The following is a 17,823-nucleotide window of genomic DNA, read 5'->3' as shown; positions in this document are numbered from 1 at the left end:
TAACATCCCATGGAGATGAGAGAACTGAAATAATCTATCTTGAAGGACTTACAGACATTTGATTTTGTTAACTTAGCATACATTCATCTTATGTCCTCCAGAGTCTCCTTCTACTTAGTTTACTTTAATCTTGAATTTTCCAATACCTGTGGCATCTGTAGGTTCACAACTATCAGTAGTCTCTGGCACACTTCCTGTGGGACTTTCTGTTGCACTGGTATTGGTGGTTGACTGTTCCTCTGTATCTACTATTACAGAATTTGGAGCAGGAATTCCATTCTGTTCCTCCACTTGATCCAACACAGTGAGGCTCTCTATAGCTACAGTGTCAACATCGCCAGCTTCACTTTCTGATTCAACTACAGATTTCCGTTTTGCTGGTTTTTCTTCTTGTGTGTTTATCTCTCTTTTTCTTTTTCCCTCATCTGCAAAAAACAATAAGGATTATTAGTATTGAGGTAATATGTTCATTCTTTAAAGATAAACAAAACATTAACTCTAACAAAATATAATAGAGAACCACAATTAAAACAGATTAGAGTGAGGATTTTATACTGCATTGGGATTCCAAGATCTACATCCTTAGGGTCATTCTTGCAAACAACAGAAAACTGAACAGAATAGCTACATGGTGCACATAACAATACAAGGAGTTTTGCTATATCTTATTACTTAATTGGTGATGGCCAAATTTGTTTACAACCTGTTTTAATTTAAATTATGCATTAATGATTCATGCTACACTTTTTGCTCCTCATTACCAGAAATATAAATTTTCATCAGAGTTCAATCATCAGTCTATAAGTACAGTGAATGTTATACTTTGCACCAAATGCATATTCTCTCCTATCGCTCATTTGGGACATGATTTTCAAGCTGTCATTCAACCCTATGTTCCATTCTAAGAGACTACTTTCCTGATGTAAACATACAACCTAAAGTTTTTCAATGCAAACTATTATTTGTTTCCTATGTCATGCAGCATATCACTTGTGCATAATTTCCATTTGTAATTAGTGCTAATGAGTTCAGTTTTAAATGGGTGTAATCTGTAAATGTCATTGGAGACATGCAAATAAAATTTTAAACATTGTTACACTTACACAATAGAAAATCAATACATTAATTCAAACTTAAAAATCAAATAAACGTCAATAAATCAATAGAGCCACAGGCATCCGACGGAATATCTATGGTAGCGAATTAACTAAATCTAGACAATATCAATTCTGTGTTGCTTTTGACCTACTTTGAGGAGTCTAATATCTTAACCTGACGTCAGTGGAGAGGTGAAATTATCATTTAATCGTGGTGATTTTAACAACGTAAAAGAAAACTAAAGAATGGATTGTCCAGCAATGAAGAAGTTTAGAGATGTGAAAGTGAAAGTAACATTTTTAAGTCATAAAAGAGAACTTCATGACATAATTTTTGTCCATGTAAATTTCTCTTGGTAAAGTTTCCGCACAGCCTCATACTATTGTAAAACAAATCTGTTTTCCCAACGGAAATGTTTTGTTTTTGTCATTGTTTCCTCTGTTCAAGAACTGAATGCATAATGTAGGATGGGGCTGTGCAGAAATTTTACCTTACTCTTCACTAAACGAACGCTTTGATCGACAAACGGGTTTGCCTGATTTGGTAGGTAGGTAAAGGAGAAAAGAGCGATAAGATCTTACCAAGTGGAGCGTCTGAATTGTTGTCGACTTTGGATTTCTGTGCCTCCCGCGATAACTCTTTCGCATCTTCCGTCGCGTTATGAACAGAAGGCGACGATGTTTCTTCGTTTGTCTCCAATTTTGTGCCACATTTAAAACAGTAGGCATGCTCTGCTACGGAAGTTGTGTTTTTGCACTTAGGACATTGCATTGTTCGGATCTCACGATCAATTTAGGTCGCTAACGAACAGAAATGTTCTCCTGTGTTCAGCATCTCGCTATCTCCGTGGCGAATAGCATTCTTGGAAAGACGGAAGTGGATTCCTGGAAACGAATCGACTTAGAAAAACATGGGGAAGACCCTGGGAACGGCACTGTCTAAATATTTGCCGCCTCCTAGGAGGAGCTCCTCTACCCTGGTTATCAAAAACGAATAGACACGCCGTTCTTGTCCTCTTCGTCATTGTGTTCCTTACTTCAAGCGTCAAATTTAAGTTTTAAAAGAATCAGTCCTCTTAAATCTGAGTTTTAAAAACATCCGCAACGTTCTCCTGTAGCAACTCCGTGAAAACACCTGGGTCGGGTTGTTCAAAGCTGGGTTAAGATAACTCAGGGTTAGTGTGAAATCTGATTTCAGATCTGATAGCTTTAAAAGAAAATTCGGTCGAACTCTTTTTGTCTAGAATATGATTATTTGATGCTCTAAAAATAAGACAGGAAATTATCCCAAAAAGGCTTTTGAATAAAGGAATAAAGAGACCCAGATTAAAATTTAACATTGGATTTAGCGGTAAACGGCCTTCGAACAACTAGGCCCTGTTCTGCAGGTCATCCAGGTAAACTTCTTGTACATCCTGAAGTTGCACACTCCAGGTGTGATCGACAGAAAGCAGGAAGATTAACAGAAATTATTTAAAGTGAAAAAGTTGATACTCTCCCACTCCCCCCACCCCATAATAACGTGTTCTGATCTGGTATATAGGAGTTACGTTTCACTGAATTAGCGATTTTTTAATACGTCACGTGACCTATATGGTCGCTCAACTTTAGTGGGTTTGTTTGGGCTCAGAAAACAAGCGAACCCTGATGACAATGGCGCGTGTGCGAGACACTCCATTCCAAGGACAGTCCTTGAAGATCGCATTTGCTGTCGCATAGCTTGAATCTACCTTGAAGATACAAAGGATATGGGAGATATTTCGGCACAACATTCGCCGCAAAGGAGACGAAGGAAAATTTCCCAGTATGTTCGCGAACTTTATGCTACATTAACCAATATACTCGACGGCCAAGATCGAACCTTGCTAATTAAATCACTGAATCAATATCAGAGAGATAGAAATGTAAACAATCTTGTTTCAACTCTAAAGTCGATCCTCGATACTTCAACGAAAAGAGAAGTGTATCCGTTATTACGGCAGGTAGTTCCACACAATGACCAAGAGAAATTCAATATACTTTGGCACAGTCACGAGCATCCTAAGCCTCGCCAGCGTTCCAAATCGCCCGCTCGATCGCCGGCAAATCTTCACAGGATTCCTGCCTCATCGAGTCTACCAGATAACCTTCATAGGCACGTATCGGACTCGGGAATCGATCTGTCAAACATGACACAGTTCAGTTCTTTACGGGATGCTAAACATCCAATCAAGCGATTGTCTATTAAGCGACCTTCAAACTCTGGATTTGGGTTTTATATTCGTGGAGGATCTGAACATGGCGTTGGTTTGTATGTTTCCTCTGTGGATACAAATTCTGTTGCCGAAGCGGCCGGCATGTTACCTGGAGATCATATTATTCAAGTCAATGGCACGAAATTTGACGGACTGACACACGCGCAAGCTGTCAAGGTAACAACAAAAAATTGTTAATGGCCAGCTTTAAGTTAAAATGTGATTTCAATAATCTTTGATGTGACGAATTGCCTCTCTAAAAACCAATGTAAAAGCCATTTATTCATGGTGTTAAAAGTATTTAAGGTTTCCTTTCTGAAACTCGATGGCAAGTTATAGAAATGTGATCATTTCTCAAGAGGTAAGCAGAAGAATTCGAAGATATGTTTTGTTTGTGTTCGATGAAGTGTGTCTTTAAACCTCCTTGGGTGGGTTTTGTATTCATCACCAACGAGTGTAGTTAGTATCTTTACGACTGAGGACTTTTTCTTTTGAAGTATATCAGTAGTTAAACTATAGTTTACGGACCTACAATGTATTCGAAACTTGAGGAAAACTTCATGCATGTTCTCCTTATGAGAGTCGTACGAGATGTTAATTACTATGGTACTATCTGTGGTGAGAAATGTTTGTTTTGATGTTCAGAAGTGCTATAAATTACAGGAGTTTCTAAACAATCTAAAAATTTCAAGTTCCTACTCGATCTAAAGCGTATAACCTTTTTGATTTGATTGTCATGGTTTCCGCATAGTACAAGTTATTGGGTTGCTTCATTTGAGTTTGTGAATTTTCATATATCTAAAAAGCTAAACAACTTGTTGATGACTACTCGGGACTGCACATCAAAACGCTCTCTAGAAGTTAAACGAATTATTTAACCTTTTTTCTCTAACTAGTCAAAAAACCTTTGGAAAAAGTGGCTACTAAATATGTCAACATAAATAATATATGCAGGTATTTTTCCAACCACAGATAAGAAATATACCTAAAATAAAAGTGCATTTAGACTGAAAGTGAGAAATAATTATGTTGTAAACATTCTGTTTTGTTTTGTTTTTTTCATTTCTCTATAGAATATTCAACATAGCAAGAAGCTTAATCTGACAGTCCAGTCAGTTGGTCGTATTCCTGATAGTTTTGTTGCTGAGTCAACTTGCAAATGGGTGGACACGAGGGGTCGCAGAACCTCACCTCCACCTGGAGTTGACTCAAATGGGCGTATCTTAACAGCTGATGGCATCCATAAAAGTGATTTAAGACTTCTAGGAGATGATGATGAACGGAAGGTCAGTTTTGTTTCTTTCTCTTGGTGATAATACTTGTCAGTTTGAATTGATGTACATCTAATTTGGTATTATATATACCACAATGGTGAATAGTGCTTTTCACATGCGCTGATTGGCTAGTTCAGAAGTGGTGAGTCAGTACCATTCACCTCCATATATGTTAACAGAAAAGAAAAAATTTTGGTTTTTGGGTGGTATGTACTAAAAAAAAATTTAACCTTGGTGTCCTTGTGAGTGATAGATATTTACTCCACTTGGCTGAATAATTGTGAAATTTCTAAACCATAACTGTTTATAGATAACAGCATAAAAAGTACTGAGTTGGAGTTCAAAATTTGGACCCCAAAATTAACTCAATTACATCCACAAAGCTTTGACATATAAGATCTTTTTTTTTTAGTGTGTGTCAGCTAATAAATGTACAGGTCTCAATGATATGTTTGAATAGAAGAATGCCCCTAGACTCTCAATGAACTTTGTTACCAATACATTTATTAGGTGCATGTAAATGTTATTATCAGTATATTATAACTGGTCAGTTTGTGTGTATGTTTTCTTTTGCAGGTGAACATATTTGTGGAGGATGGTACAAAGTTGGGGTTAATGATTCGGGGGGGTGCTGAGTATGGATTAGGAATTTTTATAGCTGGCATAGACCCTTACTGTATTGCTGAACAAGCTGGACTCAAGGTCAGGCAATATGAATTTGTTTTGTTGGCTTAAAATCTGAAGCAACATTAAGGTTTCAATTGTTTATAACTGAGAGGCATGAAATGCTGTCTGAAAGAAAAAGCTTTCTTTCTAAGGAAATTGTGCTCTGATTCAAGGTATTTTCCTTGTTTTGAAATAACCCTTAGTAATTTGATTTTCAGTTACATTTACTTAAAATTATGAGCACAAATATGTTTTGATTCTTCTTCAGTATGGTTTCAAAATTTTCAGACCTGCATCAGATCAATCTTGTGCAAAAACAAGTTGAACCAAAGCATTCATTCATTTGTACATGTATGATTCAGAACCAGTATCTTGAAGAGGAACCTTTTTAGGTTTTAGGCTGTTGGGAAATATCTCAGAATTTTTAAAATTTGAAATTGTGAACCAGTTTCTGCATATTGGCAAGATTCAATTGTTATCTAAAGGTGGACTTTTTAATTTCTTTGGAAGGCTGGAGATCAAATCCTTGATGTAAATGGACAGAGTTTTCTAAACATCACTCACAAAAAGGCGGTGAAGGTTCTAAAATCAACCAGAAACATGATAATAACTTTGAAAGACATTGGCAGGTTACCATTCACCAGGGTAACTCATGACAAAACAAGATGGATAACACAACCTACTAAAAATGGCCAGATTCAACGGTATGTGTCATGTACACATCATGTACACATCTTGGCTCATGTTGGTTTTTTCTAGCTCCTTATTCGTAGCTACTTATGCCTGCATGATAAATGTATTAAAGCAATCAATCAAAGCAAAACCATTAAATAATGATAAATTATCAGCTGGAAAGAGGCTGGAAATGAATAGGAGATGTTAGTTATTCAATGTTATTGATATTAATTTCAAAATGCAAGCACTCCAAAAACATTTTGCCCTTTACGCAAGGTAGTTATTACATGGTAAATTACTTAAGACTCTTAAAATGTTGACAAAATAGTTTTGCAAGCAACACATCACTAACAAAGTATAAAGTTAGTTTCAATTTTTTTTCACACCAACTTAAATGCTTGGGGAAATAAGTGAAAAATTATAAATTTGAAGTGCTCTTTAATCAGGATTTCTTTATTTCAATATATTAAGGAATTGGGAAGAACTTTTTTTAATACTTTCCCTGTTTAAATATCTTGTTAAATGCTTTTTTTGTCTCTTTTAGATAGTTTGTATCTACAGCATGTGTAATAGAGTATAGGCCAATCATAAATTCTTGAAGCAGTTTGTCTATAATTTTCCCTTAAAGCTATAAAGCTGCAACATAAATTTATAGAGGAGAAGACTCAATTTGAATATACAATTTAAACATGCATCACAACTATCATTTGAATATTCTCTCTACACAAGGAAATTAATATAAAACTGTACAACTCTGATATAAAACTGCCATAAATAATCACTATTCTCTTTAAGCTTCACTGTTCTTTTTTTCATTATCTTTCCTAAGTCTTTCATGACAGTTATTTTGACTGTTTTGTATGGTCAGTGATAATTTACATGACATATTCATCTATCTGATGTCCTGCTAAAAATTAAAATCCATCTCTCCTAATTATTTCACTGACATTATGACTTTCTCTTTGGTGTGAAATATAACTCACAAAATGTCTTCTTTGTTTCACTCCTTGCACATGTTAATTTGCCATTATTATGCAGTGTTCCTGAGGTCACTCACATTACAGAGGTTGAGGTTCATGCACCTTCCGGCTCTGCCCTTGAAGGCCAACCACCTCAATCTTCTAGGTAGTTTACTCTAACTTTATTCTCAGATTGTATTTTTTTCTCAGAGTAATTATGGCAGAGTCAACATTTTTAGCTATTTGTGAGTTAAATTGAAGTTTAGTCAATGGTGAATTTACCAGTACCTGACTGAAAATGATCTAACAAAATTTCTTTAGCCTGTCACATTTCTCATTTTACACTTGATTCAATGGGTTTTGTTTAAGTTTTGTTTTATTAAGAGGGTATTTATTGCAAACTTGTTTTTAAGAGATTTCATTACCACCTTAATGCACATGTATATTGTAACAAAATTAACTTGCCCAGGAGATTCCCATTCTTTGTTAGTTGGTTACATGTATGTCTGAGGACCCCTAATGTCTTTAAACCAGTTAAGTATTACTACTGGTTCATGTACATGTAAATGCAATAATGAAAATCTTAAGAAGTTCTGCATTTTGAAGAAGAGGTTGTGAGACACCCACCTAGTGGAACAGGAGACATCAGCTAAAACAAAGTAATGTGATCATTATAATCATGGTAACTTGGTGAGCTGGAATACACACTGCCTTAAGAGCTTGATTTACAAATGTCATGCAAGTACGGTACATGTAATTGTAAGATTGGGTGCAAAATGTTATGAGAATATGTATTCTCTATTTGTGATCTAATAGTATGCTTCTTTTGCTTTTATTTCATAAAAAGACGACATACAGCACATGGAAGAATGACTGGTGATGGTGACACTGAGGTGTATAATTTTTTTCATGACTATATAATGGAAACACGCTATGAGATGATTTGTATAGTATGTACATGGAAATATTTCATAAATGAATTGAAATGAACTGTACCTTATCATCAATAGTTGGGTTACAAAATGTATGTAATTTACTGTAATGAACCAAACTTACATGAAGATCATAATTGTACAGACACCACATAAGGCATCTTCAAAAAGCCTCTTCTGTTAAGCTGAAAATGACAGTAGTACTTAGTACTTAGATACATTGGGTACATGTAAATTACCAAAATTGTGTAAGTCATGTATTATATGCACTGTACATGTGGCTGTTATACACTTAGCCAGTAGGATGAAGAAATTGTAGAAACAATATATTTTACACTTCCTGAAGGGTCACCTTAATTAATAATTCTTTTGTGGTCTTATTCAATGACACATAAACTTGTAGAGTCACTTTCATGGTTAATTCTTTGGTAGTCTTATTAGGTGACACATGAATTTGCAAAATTTATTTCATTTTGGTCTTCTTTAGCCTTCGATGTTTCATCATGGGATTGCAGGATCTCAAGTCCTTTATAGTGGGGGACTTTCATTACAGAAGAACCTAATAACAGAACAAGCTAGGCAAATCCTTAGTGATAATGAGTTAGAAACCTTGACTTATTACTTGGAGGAGTACTGCAAGGGTTTCATCAACATCAATGCTTTTGTTCTTGCCATGTTTGATCTGCTTGACACTCCAGCTAAGGCAGGTTTTTGAGTTTTCTTAGAAATGTATATGTAAATTATTGTTTGTTTTCAAAGTATCTAAATTTTAAATTGATAACGAGGTGTAGTGGCTTCATATTGGATTTAATGGTCTTGTTTGAAGCCCTTATGTGCACCAGTGTCTTGTGATTTTGGCAACCTATTTTACTCCCACAGTGACCCTATACAGTAGCAAACTTGTAGGGAAACCTAATGAAATGGTGGGGTTATACACCCAGGATGAATCAGTACTAATTTTGGAGGATTAGCAACACTCTATATGAAATAATGCTTGGTTGGGCTTTGGCAGCTGTCTGTGCAGTCATGTATGCAGACACTGTCTTTAATTACAGATTGTAGTAGATCATTTTGAAAACTCGCATAACTCAAGTGTTTGGATATGCAGTGACCATGTTTCAATAAAAGTGAAAAATGTTCATGAAACCCTCCACATTTGTGGCATGTAGTTTTTCTTCCTTTTATGCATAAGCTATTTGTAAAATTTTTCCTTCTCTTGTGGCCCTTGTAGTGATCTAGGACACTGAAGTTGAGCAAGTAATATTTGATATCATGTATTGTATTTTGGTTTTAGTTTTACCGAAAATCAGTGTTTTTCAATCGGTAGATGTCATTGATGGGGGAAATACGAGGCTCTGTGGCACCAAGAGATATTGACCGATTTGATGACTTATTACTCAAGAAAGAAATTGAAATGATGAAGGTAAATAACACATATTTTCACAATATTAGTTATAAATTTTATAACTGAATTTTAAATATCCCTATAATTTAATCTATTTTATGTTCTTCATTTGCTTATGCTGTGGGATAACAACCTTTTCATTTTGATGAAATTAACAGAGTCGCCAGTTTTTTGGAAACCACATGTCAGATGACAGACACTCCATTCACTCATATGCAAGTAGTGTGTCAAGCTTCTCTGGAAAGGGATCATCGTCAAGCCGCAGCTCGTTCAAAGTAAGATTGGAATTGTTCATGTATTTACATTTTCCCTGAGTTTCCATAGAAAGAAAATATGCGGTGCATGTAAATACATATGCAGTTTAAATTGGAAAATACGAGTCTCTTAGAGATATCGAGCCCCTTGAACCCGTGAGGATTTCAAATGAATTAGCTTTGCCAAATGATAGCCATTAGAAATGCCATCGAAAAAATGTATTTTAAAACCCTGATTAGTAACGCATTGTCTTTTAAGTATCTTAGTAACACGGAAGCTTTTTTTTTTCGTTTTTAGGGTTCCGTAAACGGTTCTGACTCACGTCCCATCACCCCTCCACAAGTGCCTGAAGTTTTGCCTCCAAATGTGAAAGTAAGCTCGCAAATAGCGAAGACTTTTTTTACATCGGAGATTTCCGTGCCTTACAATATTAATATTTGGTCGGCTGAATTGAAATACACCAATACGTTTGCCGAAAGGTAATGAATAATAAACTACAGTCGGGTGACCTCAAATATAAAGCTTCACAATTTGAAGTGAGACAGTCAAGAAAGTTATTTTTCTCTGACAGTCCGGCAAGCTATTTATTTTTTCACATGCTTCAGTTTTATTTTTCATTCATATATTTTTCATTCTTATTTATGTATTTATCTATATATTGAGTAAATTCCTCAATACTGGGATTGTTGAAGCGTTACCCAACATCAAGCCAGTCAGTTTAAAAGGTTTTCTCTCAACTTGCCACTAAGTTAGTTTTAAATTGCAAGCCATTCCTTCCCAGTTTCGTATGATTAAACCGAAGAAATTGCAAACTTTAAGCTTTACTTACCCGCCCAAAATGGGTTGGACGTCATGATCATGACGAAGGACTGTTTGCACGGATCGGTCTTCTTGCAAAGTCAAATTGTAAGTTACGTATCATAACAGAAAATCAACAAAAATTAGAGCATTTTCACAATCCTTTCTTTGTGAACCTATACTTAACATATTTCCCTTACCTTGCCCGAATGAGAAAATGTTTCTTTCACAATAATTTGAGGAAACGTAACGAGATTTTTCTTTGGACAACACAACTTAAAACGTTGGTCATTTTTTTTTCCCCCACGCCTTTGACGCGGTGTTCCCAACTTGAAATGGGCAGAAATAGGCGGGAAAACAACTCGTCACTAGTCCTGCGCTTACATTTAACTTCGTCTGCAGATGTTCCATACAAGCTGTGGAATGGCTGGTGTAAACGACGGTGTTAACAGGCAGTTCTCTAGAAATTTATTTATTTTCTTCAGTTTTGCCTGACACTACGTCACAACTCCACAAAACGTTAGCACTGCAACACTCGATTTTATACAAGAGAAACTAAAGCCATAGTTAAATTTTATTCAAGACCAAGCTCTTACCACCAAGCACTAGTCTTTTTGAAGAACAGATCCTTGGAGTAGAAAGTTAATTTCAAACGCCTGAAATAATGCCCGGCATGGACGAATACCTAACCGGTTGGTTGCATGGAAAGGTGTTTAGCATTACTTGTATATAGGTCTGACATTAATTTTCTTCTTTATTGTTCGGCAGATTGCCTATGACGAAACATCCTCAACTTACGATGTTTATGAGGCCACACTGACATTCAACGAAGACCAGGAAGAGGTTGGTTCAAATTCCCTCGTTTAACACATCAACAGATGTCTTGACAGCACGCACATAATAACTTTGCCATTATTAAGACAATAACAGATTCAAGATTCTTCATAGTCTTCAAGTCCAAAAGAACGGAAAATTCAAATAGACATATGCACTCATTTCGACGCTTTCCTTTTTAGACTTTTGACGATGGAGAGATGGAAGGACTTCCATCTTTACTGAACATCAATCCGATGTCACTGGATATTCCTTTCTCTGAGGTAATGACCATTTTTGGTATCCTTCTTAATGTTCATGTCGAGTCGCCATCGTTCAAAGGTTAGGCAGGAGCTACGTCTACGTCATAGTCCGCCATGTTGAAATTGTAATAACAAATTGGTGTCAATGGACGATGAAATGACAGAAGTTTTTTACTTGCATGTAAATTTTACGAAGTGTTCTTCCATGAAATAGTTTAACCCTTCAACTCTCAGAAGTGTTTAACATGTAACTTCTCCCTAAAATATCCATTCATTATCCAACAAACAGTTAATAAGGACACACAAATTAAGCAAAAGATGTTCTCTTGCTCTAACACAAAATTCCCATAACTAATTAAGAGGGTAATTTGTAGTAGCAAGAGGGGAGAATTAACAATCAGATCTTGGCTGTCAAAGGGGTTAAAGCGTTTGCTCCCTTCAGTTAGGAGTAGCCTTAAAACGACTTCCATGTCGCATAAAGTTAAACTTTCAGTTCTGTGGTTGCTTGTGTAGAGAATCAACAATGCTTTTAAAAGACTTGCCACAATCGTATAATGCCGTTTTAGTATTTACTATTTCGATAGCGAAAAGAAAGCTTATACTATCTCCTAATCTTCCTCTTTCTTAGAGTACTTCATTTCCTTCTCCTGACATTAATTTCTCCTCACCAATGGTGACCTCTTCGCCTACGAATGAGAGAGAACAAGAAATTCCAACGAGAACAAGAGGAGAAGCAACATCCAGTGAGAAAGTGGGTGACAACACTAGAAAAGTGAAAGAAGCTAAAGATTCCCCTCCCTATGAAGATATCAATCTTCATCCGGATGACTTCCCTGGGAAAAGAACATCGAAGCCACAGGATCACCCCAGCAGTCATGATTACATAAACGCGGATTTGCAACCCGCTGGGAAACCTCAGACACCTTCAAATCCTTTTATTTTTCCAAGTTCGTTCCAAGGCAACGGCACGAACACAGAGTTCAAGACATTTGAGTGTTCGCCATTGTGTACGTCGTCCACAATTGAAGCGACCATTTCAGAATCGACGTTGCAGAATCATATTAGTGACGCTAAAACCCAAGACAGCGACAAAGCGGATAAAACACAAAGTGTTGCCGCTGAAGTACCTGATGATGACCTGAGACCAGAAGTGGCGAAACTCCCTGGAAGGAAGAGGTTGGCATCCTGGGGTACACCCCCAGACGATGAGGGTGCACCGAACGATGAACCAAACAGAGATACACCGGCTAACGGACACTATACCGATCGCCTGACAGGCTCTGGACAGACGACTTTTGGTAACAACACGGTGGTTCAAACCAATGTGCACAATCAGCTTTCTGATGCCGGCATTGAGACGTCTTCACCGAGAGAAAGTCGTCAATTTTCTGTTTCCACGAACAGGAAGAGCTGGGACGGAGTGCGACATCCTGGCGAGTCTGGAGATAACCAAAAGGTGTCCATTCTGGAGAAACCGAGGAACAGTAAGGAACGAAGTTGCAGTGATAGCAACTTGATGGTAAGAAACATACGATTGGGAGAGTAAACTCAGCTTTCGGGGGCTAAATAAAACTTGAGACCAGCTAGAACTTTTTATGGAATTTGTTTATCTTTTTTTTTCTTTAAATTGATTTGGTAAACAATGTTATGGATCGTTTAATGGTAGTCGACGGAGTAATGAACACCTGGTGGTCTATCGATTGCATTTTCAAGCCCAGTTTGAGCCTTTTTTTTTTTTGACAAAACTAAGCCCTGAAAACAAGTATCTCAAATTATATTTGAATGTATAAAAATTTAATTGATGTTTTTAATGGACAGAAGAGGAAATGACAATTAAGGACAAACCAGATTCGTAAAATAAAGAAAACTGGCTTTCAAAACCAATGACGAATGGACTTAATGTCTGATTTTTGCTCTAAGAACCTCCCTAAGGAGCAGCAGAAGGTTATACAAGCAAAACATAGAGCAAGTCAAGAACTCTACGAGCTTCGCCAACACACCAAAACTAAGGTACAACTAACAAACTAACTCGGTTTTTTTTTAATTTTTTTTAATAGGAAAGTGGGTGGAAAAGCTCTTGACAATTGACTAAAGTGCCAGTTATTGGGAGTTGATAGTAGCCTGCCCTTGTAAACTGCTTACTCATATCATGTTCTCTTGTCATTATTAGGGCGTTACAAGCCAAAACGAGACTATTTCATCAGAAGTGAGCATGTCCCCAAAGTTGAATGGAGTTCGAGAGCCTGAGTTTGTCGTGGAAGTTGATAAATCAGTAGGGAGCTTGGGTCTGTCCTTGGAAGGCGGGTGCGATGCGGAAGGTGACGTGAAGATCAAGTCAGTCAAGGTGAGACTTCAGCTTTTAAGAACGAGAATGAACTGTCGATGAGCATGGGAGTTGTAGACCTTCACGGCTGAGCTAACTCTTGAATGTGCTAATGCTTAAGTTCAATGTAGTTTTTTTTAACTTTGATGATCAATTTAATTGTGGGATGAAATCGTAGCGTAAATTAAACGCTGTAAATCTATTCTGTTTGACAAAATGAATGGTTTTTACATCGATTGAATGTCGCAGAAGCAAAGAGCATAGTAATAGCAATTAAGGTAAATGTCACAAGAGACCACGGGCAACTCAGAGTAAATAAACCGCAAGAAAAAGCGGGTGAAAGTTCGCGATGGAGTGACGTTTCGCTTTTGAATGGTTAGGTAATGGATGTGATATTCTTACCCAGTGGCCAAGCAAAGTAAATCAAACACTTTTCGAGGTTTCCTTCTACATTATATCGAAAATTGTCGCGTACCATCGTCGAGCAAGCACACCAAGTAGACAAGTTTCAGCGAGAGAATTTCTTCTTCATATACTAGAAGCATTTGTGCTGCATGTGTGAAAATCAAATGTTTTTTTTTGTAACACATGATTCATTCACATTTTTTAAAACTTGATGTCAGATGTCCACATTCCCATTTCGACTCAACGAGGGTTCAAATTTTTGGTAGAGTTAATTCGTTGCATGCTTTCGTTGCAGCCCATCAGGAAAATGTGGAAACCGCTCTTTGCTGGAAATTTAACTACGTCATCTTAATGTTTTCAATCTGGTCAACCAACAATTCTTGTTAGTAGCTCATTCTCGCAATGCATTGACAGCGTACCAATTAGCAAGGCTGTCGAGATGTTGTTCAATAGAAACGAGTTTTCAAAATTGGCTTGGTTTATTTGTACTGATATGTAACGCACTACGTGATAGAAACTGTTGCGTGACAATAATAGAAAGAGTTATCAATTGAAGTCCCGTAAACTCATGAAACTGCTCTGGAACGCCACAATTCATTTGCTTAATTAAAGCTTCCACCTCTCTTTCTCCTTCTGGTCACTTCTATCGATCATTGGTTAATTTCATGAACAGTGCTGTTACTAAGGCCATCTGGCCAGCACGCATGCTTTCATTGGCCATGCGGGTCAAAGTCGATCTCGCGGGCTTCGCCGATTGTGCCGCAACGCTGATGAGAGTGTGCTCCTTGCTCTCTTCCTGATAATTACGCACAATGCGTTTGTCGGGTATCCTTATCTAACAAATATTTTGCATTTGCCCTGCAAATTGGCAAGGCATTTACAATACTGAGACATACGATTTACCTTGTTTTGGCATTACTGGGCACAATATTTACACTTTCTTGAAAATGTTTTGGAACTTCATGATTACTGTATGGGCTCTTCGTTGTCACTTTTTTCTCCGAATTTCAATTGAAAAATTTTAATTTTTGTTTTTGTTTTTAGGAGGGTAATTTCGCAGCATGGAAATCTGGAGGGTTAAAACCGGGTCAAGTTCTTCTCCAAGTGGACGACACGCCGATACGAGGAATGACCAGCGGCGTGGCAGTACTCACCTTAAGAAAGGCTTATTCGAACCCAGACTCGGCCGTACTCAAACTTCTTGTTCGAGATATTTAGTGCAGTCACTCACTAATATAAACGTTTTCTGAATTTTTGTGTGAATTATTTGTTACTGTACAGCTAAGCTTAATGAAAAAAATCAGCAAGGGAAGCTTACAAAGACGACTTGTATTTATCGAAATTTATAAAGTGTTTTAATGATGCATAACGTTTTTCAATCGCAAAATGTACACCCCAGTATTGTTCACACCCTTTAACTTAAACACACCTTAGTTAAAGGAATTCTAATAAATTTTATCAATGGCTTGGCTTATTTCCTTAGAGTTATACAATCAAGTTTTCCAGTCTTGTTCATTAAGGTTGCAAGTTCTAGAAAATCTCCCAAGGGGCGAAGTGCGCCTTCAGGTCGTTTATCATTTAAGCCGCAATAATGTACTTGAAAAATTTACGCGTTTCTGATTGGCTGAAAACGAGTGCAAGGTTTGAACACGAGCGCAAATTACGAATAACGCGCGCACACTTTCAAAATTTCGCCTTTCTTGGCTTCTGTGATGTTTTTTCATGTACATTATTAACTTGTAAATTTTTCAAAGACTTTCCGTACGGGCTCGAGCAATTTTGTTGTCTATATAAGATTTATTCGCGCTTCTTGAGACCAAATTGCACTCGAAATCATGTTATTGCCTATACCAAATTGTGACAGTTTGATACTGAAATTGTTCTGTCGATATCAAATTCACGAAAGGGACGGTTAAAAAAAAAAGAACTCGTTGCCTGAGGTTAGGGAAGAGGATTAAGAAACCTCTATAGGGGGTATGGAACTATGTTCCTCCGCAAGTGTTAGTACTTTACGTGGTCAGTTAGAGCATAAATGGCGTTTTTAAGGTGTCTTATTATATTCTTTTTCTGTGGAACCTGTATTAAGTGGTAGTGAATTTTTTACGGTTACGGTTTTTAAGCATTGCCTATTAAGGACCTTAAGATCCGAGGACGGCGGATGTCTACGACGGCTATCATGACCGAGGGGGGACTGGGAAGAGGTTGCCGTCGTAAGGCGCGAAAAATCCTTAAGAGACCAAGTGAGTCGAAGGCCCGGGCGGCATTGTTTACATATTTTCGATTTTTATCACAAAGTACTTCAGTCATGGCTTCCTTTAGAGAGATTCGTAGCATTCCTCTGCAAAGTTTTGATGATGGCGATATATCAGAGGACGAGTTCCTTATTCTTTATGACGTTAACACATCCAAAAACCCCGATTTTCCAAATGAAAATTATGGGAAATTTGACCTTAAAGATGTGGATGACAGAGCGTGTTTATCCGAGTTTCGTTTCCGTAAGAGTGACCAGCATCAAATCCTGATGTTGCTTTTTGGACTGCTCCTCCTTCTTACTTTCAGCCTCTGGCCGCTGCTTCCGTAGCTGCATTTCTTCCATTTTCCATTTCTGCATGAGGTCGTTCTTTTCGCGCAAATATGCCACTGTGTCACTACCACTTCTTCGACGTTTTGCTCTTGCTGCTGTTTCATTCTCTACCTCATCTTTCCTTTGTCTTTTCTGTGTCCCGCCAAGGTTCTCTAGAACTCTGTATCTCATTTCCGCTGCTTTGGCATTATCGACTTTCTTTTCGTCATTTTGCGCTGTTTCTTCAACCACAGTTTCTTTTTCTTCTATCTCCTCAAGTGCTTTTTCAACGTCACTCAAATCGGTATCTATTCCACTTGCCTTTTCTTCATCTCGCATCTTTGCTCTAAATTTGTCGCTCAAAAGCGTATATCGTTGTCTGACAGATCGCTTCGTCACTCTGAACTGAGGATGTTGAAGGCTGTTCAGATTGTTCGCTATTTTATCCCAAATTTGGCCCCTTGCAATGCTTCCTTTCTTTGCCTTGAATGGTTCAAGAACGAGAATCTTCTGACAAATGGTATTGTTATGTTGTTCAGTGCACTCCGTGTTGGTTCTAAAGATAAAAATAAAATGTTAACGCTTATTTTCTTTTTGTTTGTGTTGCACGTTGTTTGTTTGTTTGGTTTTTTTTTTTTTACTGCAAGCAGAACCCTTTTTGTTCACCAAATATGCAAGACACTTTAACAAACATAAATAATGGAGAGATTATCATTTACCTGGCGTAATTCGTGTTGAGTTTCACCACAGTCATTGTTAAAAACGTGAAAAAAAGAGAATAAGAGAACTTACTGAGCAATCTTCTTGGCACTCGTGTCGGCTGCAGCCATGACCTGTTTAGTGGAGAAGAAAAAAAACATGTTTTTTCTCGAAAATCAGGTCTCAGAAGAGTAGGCAAACGAATTAAAAATATTATTGACTTCATAATATTCAAATATTCGCAAAATATTCGAAAATTATAAAAGATATTTTATGAAAACACTGTAATCAACTCACGTTTTGTACGAAACGGCAAACTAGTTGTTTTGACGTCGCAGACAACACAGCTACGGCGGGAATTTACGGGGAACGGCTAAGTAGGTAAACACGCATTCAAACTTCCGCCCGCCGTCGTAGACATCCGCTGTCCTCGGATCTTAAGGTCCCTGTCGTCTCGACTTA

At 37.3% G+C, this 17,823-nt stretch overlaps 3 protein-coding genes across 7 annotated transcripts in view; 1 reads left to right on the top strand and 2 right to left on the bottom strand.

Annotated features, from left to right (window-relative positions):
* LOC113682411 (E3 ubiquitin-protein ligase rnf213-alpha) overlaps nucleotides 1–2,218 on the bottom strand; it is a 53,746-nt gene extending 51,528 nt beyond the window's left edge. Inside the window, exons 1-2 of the mRNA XM_089204515.1 lie at nucleotides 1,680–2,218; nucleotides 147–425 (exon numbers count right to left, since the gene is read on the bottom strand). Coding sequence (XP_089060641.1) covers nucleotides 147–425; nucleotides 1,680–1,869 — 469 coding nt within the window. The 5' untranslated portion in view covers nucleotides 1,870–2,218. The remainder of the gene's footprint in view (nucleotides 1–146; nucleotides 426–1,679) is intronic.
* Nucleotides 2,219–2,665: 447 nt separating this feature from the next.
* LOC113675650 (uncharacterized) lies at nucleotides 2,666–15,592 on the top strand. 5 transcript variants are annotated; one of them, XR_016186037.1, is made up of 16 exons: nucleotides 2,666–3,508; nucleotides 4,405–4,617; nucleotides 5,182–5,307; nucleotides 5,782–5,975; nucleotides 6,985–7,071; nucleotides 7,753–7,798; nucleotides 8,325–8,540; nucleotides 9,165–9,260; nucleotides 9,401–9,517; nucleotides 9,795–9,869; nucleotides 11,064–11,138; nucleotides 11,312–11,392; nucleotides 12,000–12,890; nucleotides 13,190–13,381; nucleotides 13,542–13,715; nucleotides 15,144–15,592. XR_016186037.1 is itself a non-coding variant. In XM_027192244.2 (16 exons), the coding sequence occupies exons 1-16, from the start codon at nucleotides 2,846–2,848 to the stop codon at nucleotides 15,315–15,317; spliced, it is 3,318 nt and encodes a 1,105-aa protein (XP_027048045.2). In that variant the 5' UTR covers nucleotides 2,666–2,845; the 3' UTR covers nucleotides 15,318–15,592. The 5 variants fall into 5 exon arrangements, 4 of the variants coding, with proteins under 4 accessions (XP_027048045.2, XP_089060637.1, XP_089060638.1 ...); XM_027192244.2 differs by having other exon boundaries at nucleotides 13,292–13,381; XM_089204511.1 differs by lacking the exon at nucleotides 6,985–7,071 and having other exon boundaries at nucleotides 13,292–13,381.
* A 922-nt stretch (nucleotides 15,593–16,514) lies between these two features.
* Nucleotides 16,515–17,220, bottom strand: LOC113674552 (uncharacterized; the record flags this gene model as incomplete). Its single annotated transcript, XM_027191028.2, has 1 exon — nucleotides 16,515–17,220. A coding segment is annotated over one exon (645 nt), but the record flags the coding sequence as incomplete, so codon positions are not given.
* Nucleotides 17,221–17,823: the final 603 nt, after the last annotated feature.

Source organism: Pocillopora damicornis, chromosome 4, assembly GCF_964200805.1.
Source record: "Pocillopora damicornis chromosome 4, jaPocDami1.2, whole genome shotgun sequence".
Lineage (NCBI taxonomy): Eukaryota > Metazoa > Cnidaria > Anthozoa > Scleractinia > Pocilloporidae > Pocillopora > Pocillopora damicornis.
This window is presented reverse-complemented; position numbering and strand designations above follow the sequence as displayed.

Excerpts from the sequence above, each read along its gene's own strand:
- LOC113675650 (XM_027192244.2), top strand. The coding sequence starts at position 2,846 with ATGGGAGATATTTCGGCACAACATTCGCCGCAAAGGAGACGAAGGAAA. Across the intron at positions 7,072-7,752 it reads CAACCACCTCAATCTTCTAG|ACGACATACAGCACATGGAA; the intron begins GTAGTTTACTCT and ends TTTCATAAAAAG. Across the intron at positions 11,139-11,311 it reads TCAACGAAGACCAGGAAGAG|ACTTTTGACGATGGAGAGAT; the intron begins GTTGGTTCAAAT and ends TTTCCTTTTTAG.